Consider the following 19,610-nt stretch of genomic DNA (forward strand, 5'->3'; position numbering starts at 1 on the left):
ATTAACTGGACACTATGGAAAATGCTGGGATCCTATATGTCTTAGATTTATTCAATAACAATAAAAAAACAGCTCCTGGGTTTCAGTTTTAAAATTACAAATAGACTGTTTTGCAGTTTTATTAGGGTCACGGGGCAATCGCACCGAGCACTACTGTTATACTGTGGATTTCTTCTTCTTCCCCTTCCGGACGCAATTTCGTCCCGCTACTAGTCCTACAACTTGAGGAGTTGCAGGACAAATTATATATCAAAACGTGCGGTTTGATCGGGATCAGTGTGCTATATGGAATACGAATTGTTTACGATGTAAGTTGCGAAAAACTGCCCAAAATTTTGCATTGAAGTGAATGGGAGGGACGAAAAAAATTTGCGAAAAAGAACAATAATTGGAGATTTTTAAACGTCTATTTCTCCAGCATAATTTCACCTAGAGACTCCATTTAAACTTTAAACAGTAGACACAAGTCTTGTGTATCGGTGTATCAATCCACGTTGCGATAGGTCATATAGTTTTTTTATCAATCCCTGTTCAATGACCATGATCATTTTTGGAGAAATTCTGAGATTATAATGGGTGTGTATTGCATGGAATGTTTGTATCACAGTGTGATACGAACATTCCGTGTGTAGAGGGAGAGACAAAAAATTGTCAAAAAATAAATTTGAAAACTGCGCTCCAGGCCGCAAATTCCACTCTACAGAAATAATTTATACATAGAAACGTAGGAAAATTTGTCTTCTCACACACAATCCTCTGGTAAAGCTGTCAGAGTTATAGTTTGGGCGTACGACGCACAGATGTGCCACCAACACCACCAACAGCCTCATTGGCTCCCATATTAAAAACGCAGGAAGATTTCTGAAAATTCCTTCCTGCATAGAAAGTTGACAAATTTGAACCAAAATCTCCTGGACTTCAGAGGTTTAAATGAATTATTATCGTGATTATTGTCTCTCCTAAACATTTCCACAAGGATGTCCACTTCTGAACGACGTTGAGAGCATTGTGAACGCAGTACACATTTGACTAATTATCTGGATTTCTTTATTACAGTGTCATTGTTGAAAAGGAGCCAAAACAACGCACTGTGGTCCCCGACACCAAAAAGTCCTGGTGGCGTAGGTTGTTCTGTCGTAAGAAGGTATGTTTGTCTTGCAACATAATCACTGACCAAACTGGTGCAGTCATTTGTGTCACTCAGCTGTATTTAACTGGTTTTATGTTTTTTTTAAATACCAAACAAGCAGCAGACTCCTGTGGAAGATGTGAAAGACGACGCACAGACTACATCTACTGCCACAGAAATAAGGTATGTTATTATTTTACTGTTGTTGTTGCAATTTTAGTTAATTAGGGCCACGGGGCAATTGTGGATTTTTTCTTCTTCCTCTTCCGGACACAATTTCGTCCCGCTACTAGTCCAAATTATACATCAAAACGTCAATTGTTCGGGATCGGTTTGCTATTACTTTTCTCTACAGAATACGAATTTTTGAAAACTGCCCAAAATTTAGCATTGAAGTGAATGGGACGGCCGTAAAAAAATGAGCGAAAAAGAACACTAATTGGATATTTCAGATCGCTCTTACAAAACTGTTTCTTAATTTTTCTTCATAAAAAACAACTAAAACTAACTAAAATTATAGTGGAAATGTCTTTGGTTTTCCTCTTTGTCAACTTTTTTCATACGTAAACCTTTTTGGTTGATACCCCATTACAAAAAACTAAAACTAATAAAAACTAAACTAAAACTAAGCATTTTCCAAAAAATAAAAACTAATTAAAACTAGCAAACTCACTCTAAAAACTAACTAAAACTAACTGAATTTGAAAACAAAATTGACAACGAAATCAAAACTAAAACTAATGAAAAATCCAAAACTATTATAACCTTGTTTCTTTCATGTTCACCTTCATTATCCTCATAACTGTGAGTGGACCATTTAGTAGAATAACCATCTTTCTTCCCTTTTATCAGCAGTATCAACACCAGCGAGGAGTCTCAGCATGAAGATGGTGTCCAGGAGGTTTCATCCGCCCCTGAAACTTTAGCCTCAGCTGCAACTGAGGATGAAGAAGAAGACATGGAGTTGTTGTCTTCTTCTATGTGTTTTTTTTCTTTCATCAGCAGCATCAATGCTGACGAGGAGTCCGAGGAAGGAGCTGGTGTTCAGGAGGCTGAAGATGAAGAAGCAGCTAGTGCTAACCCCAGCATCCAGTCTGAAGATGGTGAAGCTGTGGAGAAGGCTTCATCCACCGCTGTGATTCTGGTCTCAACTGAGGATGAAGACGTACCAGAAGACATGGAGTTGTTGTCTTCTTCTATGTGTTTTTTTTCTTTTATCAGCAGCATCAACGCTGACGAGGAGTCCGAGGAAGGAGCTGGTGTCCCTGAAGATGAAGAAGCAGCTAGTGCTAACCCCAGCATCCAGTCTGAAGATGGTGAACCTGTGGAGAAGGCTTCATCCTCCGCTGACATTCTGGTCTCAACTGAGGATAAAGACGTATCAGAAGACACAGAGTTGTTGTCTTCTGCCCCAGAAGATAAGTATATGTCCTTTTCTTTTATCAGCAGCACCAACAAGGAGTCCAAGGAAGAAGCTGGTGTTCAGGAGGCTTCACCCACCGCTGAAGATGAAGAAGCAACCAGTGTCAACACCACCATTGAGCCGGATCACGATGAGCCTGTCGAGAAGGCTTCCAGTTGGCTTCACTGGCTGGTGCCTCGCCGTAAGGTATGTACCACCAAATGTTGCTTATCAAACTGTTATTATGGATCCCGCTGCAGTTAACAACAAGACACGACCTGTGACACTAGGATTGGTCAGGGCCAGTGGTGTAGTCTACATGATACACAGGTATACACCGTATACCAGACCTGGGCAATGGGCGGCCCGCAGGCCACATCCGGCCCGTTGACTGTCCTTGTCCAGCCCGTGTGAGGTTATCCAGAAATTAGAAATCAATATAAGGCACTGCCCTAACCGTTCATAGCACCGTAGGAAGGGTCTTGTTGTGAACTGCAGTGGGATCCATAATAATGTGATCCTGTAACATATTCATTCTGCATGCTGTGTATTATGTGCTCTTATTTGTTGTGTTAAACTTTTCTTTTTGTTCTGACAACCAACAGAAACAGAGGGTGGAGACAGAACCTCCATCTGAGACAGCAGAGATGGACACAGATTGCACTGAGGCCCAGCCATTTATCATTCACAGTAAAAAACCCAACCCAATAGGTCAGGGTGGGAGTATAGATGTTGAAACTCTCAATGCCGATATATATAGAAAAGTGTTCCTTCGGCAAAAGAATTTGTTGCAGGAAAAAACCTCAGCCAGCACAGACGTCATTCCCAGAGAGGAGCTGGTCTGCCTCGGGTAAGAACAGTACAAAGAGACTCACATACACACTGAATTCTCATATTTTGTTCATATAAAGTTATTTTAGTTTAACCCATAAGAACCCATGGTGACACCCGTCTATCAAACACTAAAAAAAATCTTCTATAATCTCCCATATTCAGCTTTATTCTTCACATTAACTCATTAAATCCTTGAGTGACACATACTCAACACCCTGGTGGGGTGGTCATGTGACTTCTCCAAAATATGGCTGTGACTGGAAACAGAAATGTAAAAAAAGTAGCTAATTTCAAAGTTTATTTTTGCCCGTCGCCAAATACTGTTAAATTGAAAGAGCTCCAAAGTCCCGTCCCATGGCAGATGGATCAGGGACATTATGTTTCACCTTAAGTTGGAAAAGATTAAATTCACCCTGAGAGGTAATAAGGACAAGTTTAATAAGGTCTGGATGCCTTTTCTGACTTATTTCGATAAACTGACTGATGTTACAAACTGGGATTAGTAGAGGATATTGTTACATATGTAGGTGAAAACTGGTAACTCAAACCATTGCTGTCTTTTTTTTTTTTCTCCCCCATTTTATTTTATTTTAGCAGTCCATTCAGCTGTTACTTTTTTAAAAAATATTTTTTTTTTCCTATCTTCCTTATTGCACTACTTTCTGCCAATGTATCCCAATAAAAAGATTTTTTTTTAAAGTTCATTTTTAGTGATTTTTAGGCTAAATTTAAACCCATCTATACAACAATAAGGAGAAGAGAAAGAAAGAAAGAAAGAAAGAAAAGAGAAAAAAGGATTATACAATTGTAATACAAAGGATAAAAAGAAAAACATTGCAACCAAATCCAAAATAACTACTTAGACTATAACACTTTAAGAATGAATACAGCTCTGGTTTGCTTTAAGCCAACACTTAGTGTTTTTTGTGAATGTTTCAAGATTAGTCATTGATTTTATTTCAGTTGGTAATGTATTCCAGATGTTACAACCTTTAAGTGAGAGAGCTGAATGTCCAAAAGTGGTTCTACGGAGTTGAATTCTGCAGTTTTCCTCCACTGTGTTTCTTGTTACTAAGAAGATGATGGGTTAAGTTAGGGTTAGGTTATGTTGAGCTCCAGTCTGACTTTGATCTTGTTGTGTTAAAGGTTCCCCAACCTGGCGCAGACCTGCTACATGAACTCCACCCTGCAAGGCCTCCTGACGCTGAGACCTTTTGTTCACGACATCATCAAGCAGAAGAAGGTGTGGATGTCTCACCCCGGATCTAAAGTCCTCAGGTACAGCACCTCCTCACACACTCTCACTCTTTAGTTTGCTTTCTAGCTTTGCAGGTCATCGTTATGTGACAATAACTAATGAAGTATATCTTTTGTCTTTGTTTTTTCAGACGGTTTGTAGATGTGGGACACAGCCACTTTAACGGCAACAAGAGAGAGACAAAAAGTGTCCTGGCTGCTTTTAAAGATGCTGTCGCTGAGTTTAACTCAGAGTTTAAGGACCATCAGCAGAAAGTAAGTACCCTTTTTTTTTTACACAGGGTTCATACAGATGCTTGAACTCCTTGAAAATCCTCCTTAAATTTTAATGTTGTATTTTCAAGGTTTGAAAAGTGCTTGGATTTTGGATAAAGTGCTTGAAAATGCTTATTCTTACTGTATTTATCTTGCAATCTGTAGATTTGGCACTTTCATCTAGTAAATTTGCGCGGTTTGTATTTTTATTTTTATTCATACTTGGCCTTAATGTGCCGTCATAGTCAAGTTCTCCTCGTACAAATCCACGTGGTTCTACGACCAAACAGAGAGACATGGGGACCCCATTTAGATATCTACTGAAGTTACCAAATATAGTTCTTCGCCCGATAAAGGGTTAAATATCAGTTTCTCATGTAGTGCATTACTTTGTGATTGTTTGTTATTATGTGTTCTCAGTTTTGTCTGTAAATTGAATCATTCGTTCCAAGTAATATTCACGAGTTAATTGGCTTAATTAGTTGATATTTCAAAATAAAATGTAATTGAGGGACATCGGTGAATCTGCGATTTACTTGTGTATTCTCATAAAAATATAAGTTGTTCTATTAAATAAATATTACTTAGAAACAGCTTGAGTAAAGATTTAAGAGATTTAAAGTGGCAAATCTGCTCGAAAAAAGTTGCAGATTTACGAGACAAAAGTGGGGTAAAAAAACAACTTTTGTCTTGCAGATTCACCACTTTAAACCTCATAAATGTGAAAATTTTTCATGTTCAATGAAAAAAATAATAAATTGAATATTGAGATTAGCAAACTGAGGGAAATTACCCCTTTTAGCATGTAAGTACTCATCTAAAACATGCAACATAGAACCGTTGTAAAGTCCTGGAAAAGCTTGAAAATGGACCTTAAAAGTCCTAGCAAAGTGCTTGAATTTGACCACTGAAAAAGTGTATGAACCTTGTTTACAGCACAGCACCACAGTTATCTCTATTGAACAACTTCTACACTTTTAAAATGTCCATCTTCCATCTTCAATTGTTTTTCTTTGTTTCTGTGCAGGATGCCCATGAGTTCCTCAGCTCCTTGTTGAATCAGATGAAGTCTCTGAACTTTGACCTGCAGGAATCAGCAGTTAACATGGGCTTCAATTACACCTGCCCTGTTGATGCTCACATCACCTTCCAGATGTTGAGCACCAGGACCTGCAAAGGGTATGAATACACAGCCACACTTATATTCACAGTGCATTTTTTTCTTCTTCAAGGAAAGGTTTTGGAAGAAAAACTCTCAACCAAAGTGTATAATCTGTGCTATATTTTCATTTCAATTGTCTCTTTATTCTATAGATGCGGTAAACAATCCATGAGGGAGGAGGACTACATCAACCTGTCCCTAGACCTGGTGCATGGCGGCTCAGTAAACCAGTGTCTAAAGGACTACCTTAAAGTAAGCAAGACACCCATTTTATGTCTTTTTTTGGTCATTTTGTGTCTTTTTTTAGTAATGTTGTGTCTTCTGTGGGGTTTTTTGGTCATTTTGTGTCTTTTTTTAGTCATTTTGTGTCTTTTTTTAGTCATTTTGTCTTTTTTTTTAGCAATGCTGTGTCTTCTGAGGGTTTTTTTGGTCATTTTGTCTCTGTTTTTAGTCATTTTGTGTCTTTTTGTGTCTTTTTTTAGTCTTTTTGTATCTTTTTATGGTCATTTTGTGTCACATAAAATGTGATATTGATTTTTTTTTGTTCCTTTCAAAACACTATCATGCTCAATAAAGAATTCTAAATGTTGCAAATGTGAACAAAGGTTGCAAATATAACATTTTAAATGTGTTATGTCCCCCTGCAGTTGGACCAGTTGGAGTATCGGTGTGAGTGTGGTGCAGAGCAGTCAACGCAGCGGCCGTCCTTCTTGACCCTGCCAAAGTGAGTATTACCGTCCACCATAGACATCTTATATATTATTATATATCATTTTAAAACATCTTCAAATGAATACACAACAGGCAAAGCAGTTTCACTTTCTTTTGTCTTCATCTATCAGTGTGTGATCTGACCCCTTTCCCTCCATCTCTTCCTCTCCCTTTGTCAACAGTGTACTTATCCTGCAGCTGAAGAGATTCAGCTTCACCAAAACCTACGACCTGGTGAAGGTGCAGAGCCCGGTTGTTTTATCAAGAGAGCTGCTGGTGAATCCAGAATCTAGCGTTGCCGAACAGGTAAGACTACTAAGAAGTTTTTTTTTTTGAAAAAACAGGGAGAAATCATCCTTTAAAATGTACAGTCCCTGTAGTCAAAGTGTCTGCATGTGTAGCTAATTGTTGGTATCTCTTTGTTTTTTTCTAGACAACAACTCGCTACTCTCTGGTGAGCATCGTCAGCCATTTAGGATCCACAGCCAACTCTGGTAAGTGTTTGGTTGCAAACACACATTAGTCTAGACGGAATTGTCCAAATCGTCTAGACCAGTAGTTCTCAACCTTTTTGAGTCGCAACCCCCAATTTAACATGCATGTTGTCCGTGACCCCCGCTCACTCAACACAATCTCACACACACAGTTCAGATCACCCAAAAAAGAAACAAAATGACCAAAAAAGACAAAAAATGACCACAAAATGATTAAAAAAAGACACAAAATGACCTAAAAAGACACAAAATGACCAAAAAAAGAAACAAAATGACCAAAATAGACACAAATTGACTACAAAATGATCAAAAAAGACACAAAATGACCTAAAAAGACACAAAATGACCAAAAAAAGAAACAAAATGACCAAAAAAGACAAAAATTTACCACAAAATGATCAAAAAAGACACAAAATGACCTAAAAAGACACAAAATGACCAAAAAGAAGACACAAAATGACCAAAAAAAGAAACAAAATGACCAAAATAGACGCAAATTGACTACAAAATGATCAAAAAAGACACAAAATGACCTAAAAAGACACAAAATGACCAAAAAAAGAAACAAAATGACCAAAAAAGACAAAAATTTACCACAAAATGATCAAAAAAGACACAAAATGACCTAAAAAGACACAAAATGACCAAAAAGAAGACACAAAATGACCAAAAAAAGAAACAAAATGACCAAAATAGACGCAAATTGACTACAAAATGATCAAAAAAGACACAAAATGACCTAAAAAGACACAAAATGACCAAAAAAAAGACACAAAATGAACAAAAAAAGAAACAAAATTACCAAAATAGACGCATATTGACTACAAAATGATCAAAAAAGACACAAAATGACCTAAAAAGACACAAAATGACCAAAAAAGACACACAATGACCAAAAAAAAAACCAAAATGACCAAAAAAAGACATTAAGTGACCAAAAAGAATAAAACACATTAACACACACTGACTTCCAAAATGATTTGGCGACCCCCAGAAATCATCTCGCGACCCCAATTGGGGTCCCGACCCCAAGGTTGAGAATAGCTGCTCTAGACTACATGTTGAAAATTAGTCAAATTTTATCATTTACAAATCGACTTCCCCTCCAGCTGTATAAAAACGTGTCCCCTCCTCTTCTCTCAGGACATTATATTTGTGACGGAGCCTACAGACCGGGAGATAATAAAGACCGATGGCTAACTTACAATGACAAACACGTCAGTGAGACGACCGGCGCGTCTGTCTGCCACAATCGCCAACAGACAGCCTACCTCCTGTTCTACGTGAAGCAGGTAAGGCAACAGCTCTTCTCTATGGACAGAAATATGTGTCTTTCTGAAGAAGCGGATAGACACACACACTAGGGTTGTCAAAAGTAATCGGTACTCAAAAAAGTATCGATACTAAACGTTGTATCCGGATACGATTCTCATTTTCAAAAGTATCGATACCCCCCAAACTTTCGTTTCAAACTGACCTATTACTGATGTTATCGTAGCATTAATGTTAGCCGTGTTATTATTAGCCATTAGCCGCAGCTAGCAATTAAAGGCTGACGTCACTTCCTGCTACTTATGTCGTTTGTGAGTAAAATGGGCGGTTTTAGCAATGTTTGAAAGAAACTGATAACTTTAGTTAGCTAGCTAGATAGCTGGCTAACATTTTCATATTTTTTCTGTTGCTTAGATAATACCAAAGAGCTGCTTTTGGAACACCAAAAAAACTAAAATCAGCCTTTCTGGCTAATTTATCAACTTTAACCCATTTAATTACACCATATTTCTTAGTTATGTATAAGGCTCTGAAAATGTAATTAATGATGTATCAATGTATTTCAAGCAAATATTGAAACAATAAAGGGTCTCAATGAAATATGTGCAGAGTATATATGTATATATATATGGCACCCTCACTTGAAGTGGCCCTCAGTACAACTACATGCATTTGAGCATGAAATCTTAAAAGTGCAGTGTAGAAATGCACAACATTACTTCTTGCAATTAATGTTGGTCTGCCGTTATTGTACTGGGAAAAAATGGAAAAAAACGGATAGACACACACACTAGGGTTGTCAAAAGTAATCGGTACTCAAAAAAGTATCGATGCTAAAACGTTGTATCCGGATACGATTCTCATTTTCAAAAGTATCGATACCGCCCAAACTTTCGTTTCAAACTGATCTGTTACTGATGTTATCATAGCATTAATGTTAGCCGTGTTATTATTAGCCATTAGCCGCAGCTAGCAATTAAAGGCTGATGTCACGTTAATGATTATAAACAACGTAAATAAATAAATAAATAAATCAGGCACGTAGTATGCCCATATTACGTTAATTGACACAGTGTCAGTATACACAAGCATAGAGTTAATAAGTTTATATAAATGTTGGTGACTGAAAAGTGTTATTTTCTGAATGAAGCAGAGAAAAGTCGACTTATCAAGCTTGCCTAATATTGTGCACAGCATACAACCTCAAAATATTGTTCTAGTTGTTATTGTTTATTGTATTTTTTTTTTTTCTGCACGACCTCAGACCTGAAGCTTGGTAACATAGTTGCAGTTTCTTTTTGCACAACTGTTTTTCATTATAAATATTTAACCTGTGGTTCTGTTAATTTTTACATGTTGCATTTTTCTTGTTAATAATTTTGGGGTCTTTGTTTTTATCCTGGTGGTATCGGAAATGGAATCGAGTATCGGTATCGAGTTGAAAATTTTAGTATCGTGACAACCCTAACACACACACACACACACACACACACACACACACACACACATTCACGACAACAGAGGAGATAAATGAGCAACATGGTATTAATGAAATGTGTGTTTTTTTGTCTTCTCAGCAGTAGAAAAGAATCATCGTTGGAGGACCAAAATTCAAACAGTGTTTTGTATATTTTATATATATTTTTTTCTCTTTTATATATTTGTTTATTGGTATATAGTTTTATGTATATATATGTATATATATATATATATATATATATATATACATATCTATATATTTTTATATGTGTATATTTATATGTGTTTGTTCTTCTCTGTCTCTCTCTTGAGGTAAGTATTGTTTTTTTAGCAATTGTTGTTGTTTTCTCGTGTCATTTAATGCTTTTATTTTATTTTTCTCTCTCTCTCTCCCCCCATCTCCCCTCTCACATTATATCTACGTATTTTTCTCTATTGATCTGTTGCTCTCCCTGAGGTTTCTCCTCGTTTTTATCACCCGTTAAAGAGTTTTTTGAGGAGTTTTTCCTGGTCCACTGTGACGTCAAAGGACAGAAGGTGTTGTTTTCTGCACAGTCTGGAAAAAAAGTTTCTTTCTTTCTTTCTCTCTTTCTTTGAGGTTTCTCCTCGTTTTTATCACCTGTTAAAGGGTTTTTTGAGGAGTTTTTCCTGGTCCACTGTGACGTCAAAGGACAGAAGGTGTTGTTTTCTGCACAGTCTGGAAAAAAAAGTTTCTTTCTTTGTTTCTTTGTTTCTTTCTTTCTTTCTTTCTCTCTTTCTTTGAGGTTTCTCCTCTTTTTTATCACCCGTTAAAGGGTTTTTTGAGGAGTTTTTCCTGGTCCACTGTGAGGGTCAAAAGACAGAAGGTTTTGCACTCTGCACAGTCTGGAAAAAAAGTTTCTTTCTTTCTTTCTTTCTTTCTTTCTTTCTTTCTTTCTTTCAAAAACGACATCCATTTCTTTCTTTCTTTCTCTCTTTCTTTGAGGTTTCTCCTCGTTTTTATCACCTGTTAAAGGGTTTTTTGAGGAGTTTTTCCTGGTCCACTGTGACGTCAAAGGACAGAAGGTGTTGTTCTCTGCACAGTCTGGAAAAAAAAGTTTCTTTCTTTCTTTCTTTCTTTTTGAGGAGTTTTTCCTGGTCCACTGTGAGGGTCAAAAGACAGAAGGTTTTGCACTCTGCACAGTCTGGAAAAAAAGTTTCTTTCTTTCTTTCAAAAACGACATCCATTTCTTTCTTTCTTTCTCTGTTTCTTTGAGGTTTCTCCTCGTTTTTATCACCTGTTAAAGGGTTTTTTGAGGAGTTTTTCCTGGTCCACTGTGACGTCAAAGGACAGAAGGTGTTGTTCTCTGCACAGTCTGGAAAAAAAAGTTTCTTTCTTTCTTTCTTTCTTTCTTTCTTTCTCTCTTTGAGGTTTCTCCTCTTTTTTATCACCCGTTAAAGGGTTTTTTGAGGAGTTTTTCCTGGTCCACTGTGAGGGTCAAAAGACAGAAGGTGTTGTACTCTGCACAGTCTGGAAAAAAAAGTTTCTTCCTTTCTTTCTCTCTTTCTTTGAGGTTTCTCCTCGTTTTTATCACCTGTTAAAGGGTTTTTTGAGGAGTTTTTCCTGGTCCACTGTGAGGGTCAAAAGACAGAAGGTTTTGCACTCTGCACAGTTCTTTCTTTCTTTCTTTCTTTCTTTCTTTCAAAAACGACATCCATTGCACATCTGTCCGTCCTGTGAGGGATCCCTCTTCTGTTGCTCTCCCTGAGGTTTCTCCTCTTTTTTATCACCCGTTAAAGGGTTTTTTGAGGAGTTTTTCCTGGTCCACTGTGAGGGTCAAAAGACAGAAGGTGTTGTACTCTGCACAGTCTGGAAAAAAAAGTTTCTTCCTTTCTTTCTCTCTTTCTTTGAGGTTTCTCCTCGTTTTTATCACCTGTTAAAGGGTTTTTTGAGGAGTTTTTCCTGGTCCACTGTGAGGGTCAAAAGACAGAAGGTTTTGCACTCTGCACAGTTCTTTCTTTCTTTCTTTCTTTCAAAAACGACATCCATTGCACATCTGTCCGTCCTGTGAGGGATCCCTCTTCTGTTGCTCTCCCTGAGGTTTCTCCTCTTTTTTATCACCCGTTAAAGGGTTTTTTGAGGAGTTTTTCCTGGTCCACTGTGAGGGTCAAAAGACAGAAGGTGTCTGTAAAAACATGTGTTTCCATCAAGCCAATTTCATGCAAATCCTCTAAATTCGCATTGAAAACTGTTCATGGGAACACCACTGTTCTTCTTGTTCCTTTCTTTCTTTCTTTCTTTCTTTCTCTCTTTCTTTCTCTCAAACAACATCCAAAAAAAATTGTGAAAAAATAAAACTATGGATATAAAAACTATGGATTTTAATAATTTAATTAATAGAAGTTAGCTAATTTAAAATATTTTGCTAGAAGTAATGGATAAACAGTTGAACTGATTAGCTAAAAGTAACTGATAAACAGTTGAAATGGTTAGCTAAAACTATCAGATAAACAGTTGAAATGGTTAGCTAAAACTATCAGATAAACAGTTGAAATGGTTAGCTAAAACTATCAGATAAACAGTTGAAATGGTTAGCTAAAACTATCAGATAAACAGTTGAAATGGTTAGCTAAAACTATCAGATAAACAATTTAAATGGCTAGCTAAAACTATCAGATAAACAATTGAAATGGTTAGCTAAAACTATCAGATAAACAGTTGAAATGGTTAGCTAAAAGTAACTGATAAACAGTTGAAGTGGTTAGCTAAAACTATCAGATAAACAGTTGAAATGGTTAGCTAAAACTACAATTGAAAATGTTAGCTCAAAGTAATGGATAAACAGTTCAACTGATTAGCTAAAAGTAACTGATAAACAGTTGAAATGGTTAGCTTAAACTATCAGATAAACAGTTGAAATGGTTAGCTAAAACTATCAGATAAACAGTTGAAATGGTTAGCTAAAACTATCAGATGAACAATTGAAATGGTTAGCTAAAACTACCAGATAAACAGTTGAAATGGTTAGCTAAAACTACAATTGAAAATGTTAGCTAAAAGTAATGGATAAACAGTTCAACTAATTAGCTAAAAGTAACTGATAAACAGTTGAAATGGTTAGCTAAAACTATCAGGTAAACAGTTGAAATGGTTAGCTAAAACTACAATTGAAAATGTTAGCTAAAAGTAATGGATAAACAGTTCAACTAATTAGCTAAAAGTAACTGATAAACAGTTGAAATAGTTAGCTAAAACTATCAGGTAAACAGTTGAAATGGTTAGCTAAAACTACCAGATAAACAGTTGAAATGGTTAGCTAAAACTATCAGATGAACAATTGAAATGGTTAGCTAAAACTACCAGATAAACAGTTGAAATGGTTAGCTAAAACTACAATTGAAAATGTTAGCTAAACGTAATGGATAAACAGTTCAACTAATTAGCTAAAAGTAACTGATAAACAGTTGAAATGGTTAGCTAAAACTATCAGGTAAACAGTTGAAATGGTTAGCTAAAACTACAATTGAAAATGTTAGCTAAAAGTAATGGATAAACAGTTCAACTAATTAGCTAAAAGTAACTGATAAACAGTTGAAATGGTTAGCTAAAACTATCAGGTAAACAGTTGAAATGGTTAGCTAAAACTACCAGATAAACAGTTGAAATGGTTAGCTACAACTATCAGATAAACAATTGAAATGGTTAGCTAAAACTATCAGATAAACAGTTGAAATGGTTAGCTAAAACTATCAGATAATCAGTTGAAATGGTTAGCTAAAACTATCAGATAAACAATTGAAATGGTTAGCTAAAACTATCAGATAAACAATTGAAATGGTTAGCTAAAACTATCAGATAAACAGTTGAAATGGTAAGCTAAAACTATCAGATAAACAGTTATGGTTAGCTAAAACTATCAGATAAACAGTTGAAATGGTTAGCTAAAACTATCTGATGAACAATTGAAATGGTTAGCTAAAACTACCAGATAAACAGTTGAAATGGTTAGCTGAAACTATCAGATAAACAATTGAAATGGTTAGCTAAAACTATCAGATAATCAGTTGAAATGGTCAGCTAAAACTATCAGATAATCAGTTGAAATGGTTAGCTAAAAACTACAGTCACAGAAATATTCAACCCTAACTTTTAAGATTTATGTAAAATAATTACATGACAAAGTTCCATTTGATTTTTTACTATTTTGAACATAAGCCTACCTAATAAACTTTACATGATGCATATGCATACGTGTAATAGAGTCTATTCATTTGAAATGCATATACACCAGGTTTATGTATTCAGTATTAATATAGTTTATTGAATTTAAATGCATATTCATCAGATTATGTATTCATATTACATTAAGTATATTTGTTTGAATTATGCAGTATTTAGGTTACCTATTCAAGATAAATAATGTATATACGTTTGAAATACATACTAATTAAGCTTATATTCAATCAAAATGCATTAGATGTATGCATTTTTATGATTAATAACCAAGGATTTTTTTCTTAGGTTACCTATTCAAGATTATTAATATGTATGTGTTTGAAATAGGCTAGATAACAATTAAGCTTAAATTAAATTAAAATGCATTCGATTTATGTATTTTTATGATTCATATGAAATACATTTTTCTATTTTCCATTCAACAATATCTCAATGATGCATACAGTCAGACCACCTTGTTGATTCAACAAATTTATTACCATTAAGGCAAACATCTTCTCTTCACCCAGGCACAGACAGTACTCAGCAGCTCTTCAACAAAATCATCAACTGCTATAGATGGAAAATCCGTGTATCATTTGGATCGGTATCGGGTTGGGCAGGGATGGGACTTACAAAAGTGTTGAATGTGTTGAGCCTGTTGAGTTTGTTCTAGATCAAAAAAAGAGCAGGTCCTTTCAATATATCTCACCCATATCAAAGCAAAATTGAAGATGAGATCTCCTTTATGTCACATTTACATCTCCTAGACATAAATGAGCACTAATCGAGACCAAACTGGTTTTCTCATTCTTCTCAAATGTCTCTCCTGAGAAATAAGTCTCAAGGTGAGCAATGTGCGAGTTCTCTAAATTCTCTCACAGTTGTCTCTTTTCTTGATCTCACTTAAGAGACAAATGAGACATATTGTGCCACTTTCAAATTTGTCTCAGTTTGATATCCTTACCTGGAAACACTATCTCAGTAATGTCTCAGTGAGAAATATACATGGTTCTGTCTCTCACTGCTCACTATTTGAGTTCTCAGATTCTCTTACAGCATCTTACAGCAACATTATACCTCAATCATATCTCAGTTTATCTCATGCCAAAATTTGAGAAAATAAGTAATCAATACAGGCAAATAATCTTTTGAGATATATGGTTTATTTACATTATGTTCAACTTACAACTTACTTATTTCTTACACAAGTCATATAATTCCTTAATTACAATTTTGAGTTCCAAAACTTGACCCATTAACACAAACAGCCATGATGGGCTAAAAAGAGACGTTAACATTGTGCTGTCAATTTAATTAACTTGTTTTCTGACAGCACACTCTCAGAAATAGGGCTACAGTAAGAGTCCTTTTTGTCCCCCGAGGTACAATCTACACTAATGTACCCCCTAGGACCAGTTATTGGACCTTAAGGTACATATTTGTACCTTTTTGAGGGCCCAAAAGGTACAAATATGTACCCAAGTGGTAAAAGGTACATATATGTACCTTTTCTTCTACATGTTGTGTTAGAGCGTAAAGCTTTTATAGCTTCTACCTCTCACCCGGGTTCTTTTTCCTAAACTTGGTTTACAAAACACTCAGGACAAATGAATAAAGTCAACCATTTATTGAAAGAATCATAGCCAAATGCAATGCTCAGCGCTGGACTCTGCCAAGTGACCCCAACGGCATCACAGGACAAAGTGCTTACAAGCAACTCTGATTTTACATATAGCTTCTTGGATTTTGGCGAAATCCCGTACAATGGGTGGGCTCTTTAACGCAATTGGTCAATTTGGAAATGATATGCACTGGTTACCACCCATTAACCAAGCATCTGGGGATTGAACATCTCACTGATCAAACTTTATGTGATTCAAAAAGGTTTTCTGTTTACCTTATTTGTGGAGCTCCTTGTCGTTTGGGGGAGAGTCCCTCTGGTCCGTCAGGAAAAGAAGAAAAAATATGGAAAGAATCCTCAACCAAGAAGAATCCGGGTCACTGGCACCAAAATTGTTAGAGCGTAAAGCTTTTATAGCTTCTACCTCTCACCCGGGTTCTTTTTCCTAAACTTGGTTTACAAAACACTCAGGACAAATGAATAAAGTCAACCATTTATTGAAAGAATCATAGCCAAATGCAATGCTCAGCGCTGGACTCTGCCAAGTGACCCCAACGGCATCACAGGACAAAGTGCTTACAAGCAACTCTGATTTTACATATAGCTTCTTGGATTTTGGCGAAATCCCGTACAATGGGTGGGCTCTTTAACGCAATTGGTCAATTTGGAAATGATATGCACTGGTTACCACCCATTAACCAAGCATCTGGGGATTGAACATCTCACTGATCAAACTTTATGTGATTCAAAAAGGTTTTCTGTTTACCTTATTTGTGGAGCTCCTTGTCGTTTGGGGGAGAGTCCCTCTGGTCCGTCAGGAAAAGAAGAAAAAATATGGAAAGAATCCTCAACCAAGAAGAATCCGGGTCACTGGCACCAAAATTGTTAGAGCGTAAAGCTTTTATAGCTTCTACCTCTCACCCGGGTTCTTTTTCCTAAACTTGGTTTACAAAACACTCAGGACAAATGAATAAAGTCAACCATTTATTGAAAGAATCATAGCCAAATGCAATGCTCAGCGCTGGACTCTGCCAAGTGACCCCAACGGCATCACAGGACAAAGTGCTTACAAGCAACTCTGATTTTACATATAGCTTCTTGGATTTTGGCGAAATCCCGTACAATGGGTGGGCTCTTTAACGCAATTGGTCAATTTGGAAATGATATGCACTGGTTACCACCCATTAACCAAGCATCTGGGGATTGAACATCTCACTGATCAAACTTTATGTGTGTGTGTTGTTGTCTGCTGAAGCTCCACATCCTATCCTCTGCTCCCCCATACATACCTTTCCTGAACTCTGACCTCTCCTAACCGTAAATGACCAGTCCTGTCAGTGTATGGCCCAGTTCAGGTCATAATTTTAAGTCTCAGGCAATGCTGAGTGCCCCAACTCCCACAGTTGGGGTTGGGGTACACTAGTCTGTGTTAAGCTCTACAAATGGCAGTAGCCTAAATATTAATTATTGTTTAAATTAAGTATTTTTTCAGCAGTAGCCTAGTTATACTTTTTAAATGTGAAGGTTTCACTGTTTGCTTAAGTCTTCAATAAAGAATTGAACTTCTGACCATTTGAGTAGCCTTGATATAAAATGTTTTTCTGTTAGCAGATTTGCAGGTATGAAAAATTACTAATCATCCAGTCAATATTGTATATTATGATATTCACACACACGGTCAACCATGCACAGTAAAATCAGCTACCTACAGCCTGGCAGACAAAGCGCAGGAAAGACTAAACGTTAATTTCAAATTAGCCCCGTGACTACCTGACAGACCATGCGCAGGTCAAACGCGCACAGTGACAGGGGCCGGCCAGCATTTAACGGACACTGATGCTGTGGATATATCGGATATATCTACATGGATGTCTCTCCTGAGTTTTTGACAGCTGACAGCTTTACTCTCAGGTAAGTCTGCTTTTACTCCGCTTGTCATTAACATTTTTTTTCTGTTAAATCAATCGGGACAAAGTCAGCTTGTTTAATGTGCTTGTCTCAAATTCAAAGTTAAAACGCATGACGTCAGGCGCGGCGCCAACTCGCAAACGCTAACATGCTAGAGCTCTTTGCCTGTTGCTGGGGTACTTTAGACAGCTCGGCTTTTGATTGGTGCATTTCACATGTAGCGCAAATGTGATTGGTTGTTGTACTGACACTTGACAAAACCGACCGTTTCCAGAAATGTCTCCTCTGGTCCCAGCAGGACATTATTCGGCCGACAACCAGGACCTGCTAATGAAGTTAGGTTAGGCAGGTGTAATGGTGACTGAAGCTGAAGCCCAGAGATTCAGAGGTAACAGCAGTGTAATGCTACGTAACAAAATGTTGAGTGCTAAAGTTTTTCATGTTAGCTGCTAGCTAATTCAAAACGGTTACATAGCCCACCTGCTAACGCAGCTAATGCTTATACAACTTAGTAACTTGAATAACTATGGTCGAATAATATAAAAGGTACATATATTTATAGAAGGAGGCCTTTCCTCCAAAAATGTTCCTTCTCTCACTCGGGTGAAATCAGCATTATACACAACTGCGGTCCGTTGGTTAAATGTAAAATGGCGCCTTGGGGTAACTCCTTTTCTTAGCTAAAGAAAAACGTTAGCTCACAGGCTAGCCCTACTTTCAAATTCAGTATCAAATGTTATATTCACATATAACAACAACTATAAGTCTGACAGCTTCAGCAGATGAATGAAAGGAGAAATTTTCCTACATTTCTATGTATAAATAATTTATGTAGAGTGGCATTTGCGGCCTCGGGAGCAGTTTACAAATGTATTTTTCAATAGTTTTTTCTCTATTCTCTATAAGTCTATAATAAGGCAGCACAAAGGATTATTTTCATTATCAATCAATCTGATGATTATGTTCTCGATTAATTGTTTGGTCTATAAAATGTCAAAATAGTGGTTTCTGAGTTTCTCAAAGTCCAATGTGATGTCTTTAAATGTCTTGTTTTGTCAGTTCAAAACCCAAAGATATTCAGTTTATGATGATATAAACAGAGAAAAGCAGGAAATTGAAAAATAAATGTCTGACCTTTTTGCATGAAAAATTACTTCTACAATTTATTGTTTATCAAAATAGTTTGCATTCATTTTTCCGTCAATCAACTAAAAGATTAGTCAAATAATTGTGGCACCTCTGACTGACTTATGATAAATAAAAAAAGTGGCTAGTCTATACTGTCATATTTTAAATGTATTATATTTCAGATATACACCAAGAATCCAGAGCTCCAGATAACAGTGTTTGCTGGTTTTTAAATGGCAAATATATATTTCCAATAGGTTAGATAGCAGCAGCGGTTTCTCAGTATGTACAGTCATTGAAAAAATAATTTGACCACCCTTGTTTTCTTCAATTTCTTGTTAATTTTAATGCCTGGTACAACTAAAGGTACATTTGTTTGAACACATATAACGGTGCGTTCAGACCGGACGCGTAGCGAATATTTCGCGCGACAAGATTACATACAAAGTCAATGCAAACACGCGAATAGACGCGAATTTTTGCCGGCGGCGCGAATCGCAGGTTTCGCGCGACGCGAATGCCGCGAATGTCGCGGCGCGAATGAAACAACGTGAATTTGCGTGAGTTCAATAAATTCAACTTGGGCGAAATATTCGCGTGGCGCTGTGTCGGGACAGCCTATTAGCGTTGAGATTCTGGACGACAGTGTCCGAGATACATACATGAGAGAGAGGAGAAAAGAGGCAGGAAGGAGGAGTGGGTCGGCAGGAGGGACAGGAAAAAGGTGGAAGTACTCTGCGGTCCTCTCTCCGTGCTGAGTGCGCCTCCGGATGATGTCACT

The 19,610-nt window shown here is 36.8% G+C and overlaps 1 protein-coding gene across 3 annotated transcripts; it reads left to right on the forward strand.

Annotated features, from left to right (window-relative positions):
* Nucleotides 1-937: 937 nt before the first annotated feature.
* Nucleotides 938-10,211, forward strand: LOC131969515 (ubiquitin carboxyl-terminal hydrolase 29-like). 3 transcript variants are annotated; one of them, XM_059330562.1, is made up of 13 exons: nucleotides 938-1,144; nucleotides 1,251-1,312; nucleotides 1,982-2,738; nucleotides 3,137-3,381; nucleotides 4,512-4,643; nucleotides 4,754-4,877; nucleotides 5,905-6,056; nucleotides 6,192-6,291; nucleotides 6,687-6,763; nucleotides 6,933-7,056; nucleotides 7,184-7,244; nucleotides 8,388-8,536; nucleotides 10,094-10,211. In XM_059330562.1, exons 3-13 carry the CDS (start codon nucleotides 2,088-2,090, stop codon nucleotides 10,097-10,099), a joined length of 1,821 nt encoding a protein of 606 aa, XP_059186545.1. In that variant the 5' UTR covers nucleotides 938-1,144; nucleotides 1,251-1,312; nucleotides 1,982-2,087; the 3' UTR covers nucleotides 10,100-10,211. The 3 variants fall into 3 exon arrangements, with proteins under 3 accessions (XP_059186545.1, XP_059186543.1, XP_059186544.1); XM_059330560.1 differs by lacking the exon at nucleotides 10,094-10,211 and having other exon boundaries at nucleotides 8,388-9,055; XM_059330561.1 differs by lacking the exon at nucleotides 10,094-10,211 and having other exon boundaries at nucleotides 1,985-2,738; nucleotides 8,388-9,055.
* The last annotated feature ends 9,399 nt before the right edge of the window (nucleotides 10,212-19,610 follow it).

The sequence above is a fragment of the Centropristis striata genome, chromosome 4, assembly GCF_030273125.1.
Source record: "Centropristis striata isolate RG_2023a ecotype Rhode Island chromosome 4, C.striata_1.0, whole genome shotgun sequence".
In the NCBI taxonomy this organism is placed as follows: Eukaryota; Metazoa; Chordata; class Actinopteri; order Perciformes; family Serranidae; genus Centropristis; species Centropristis striata.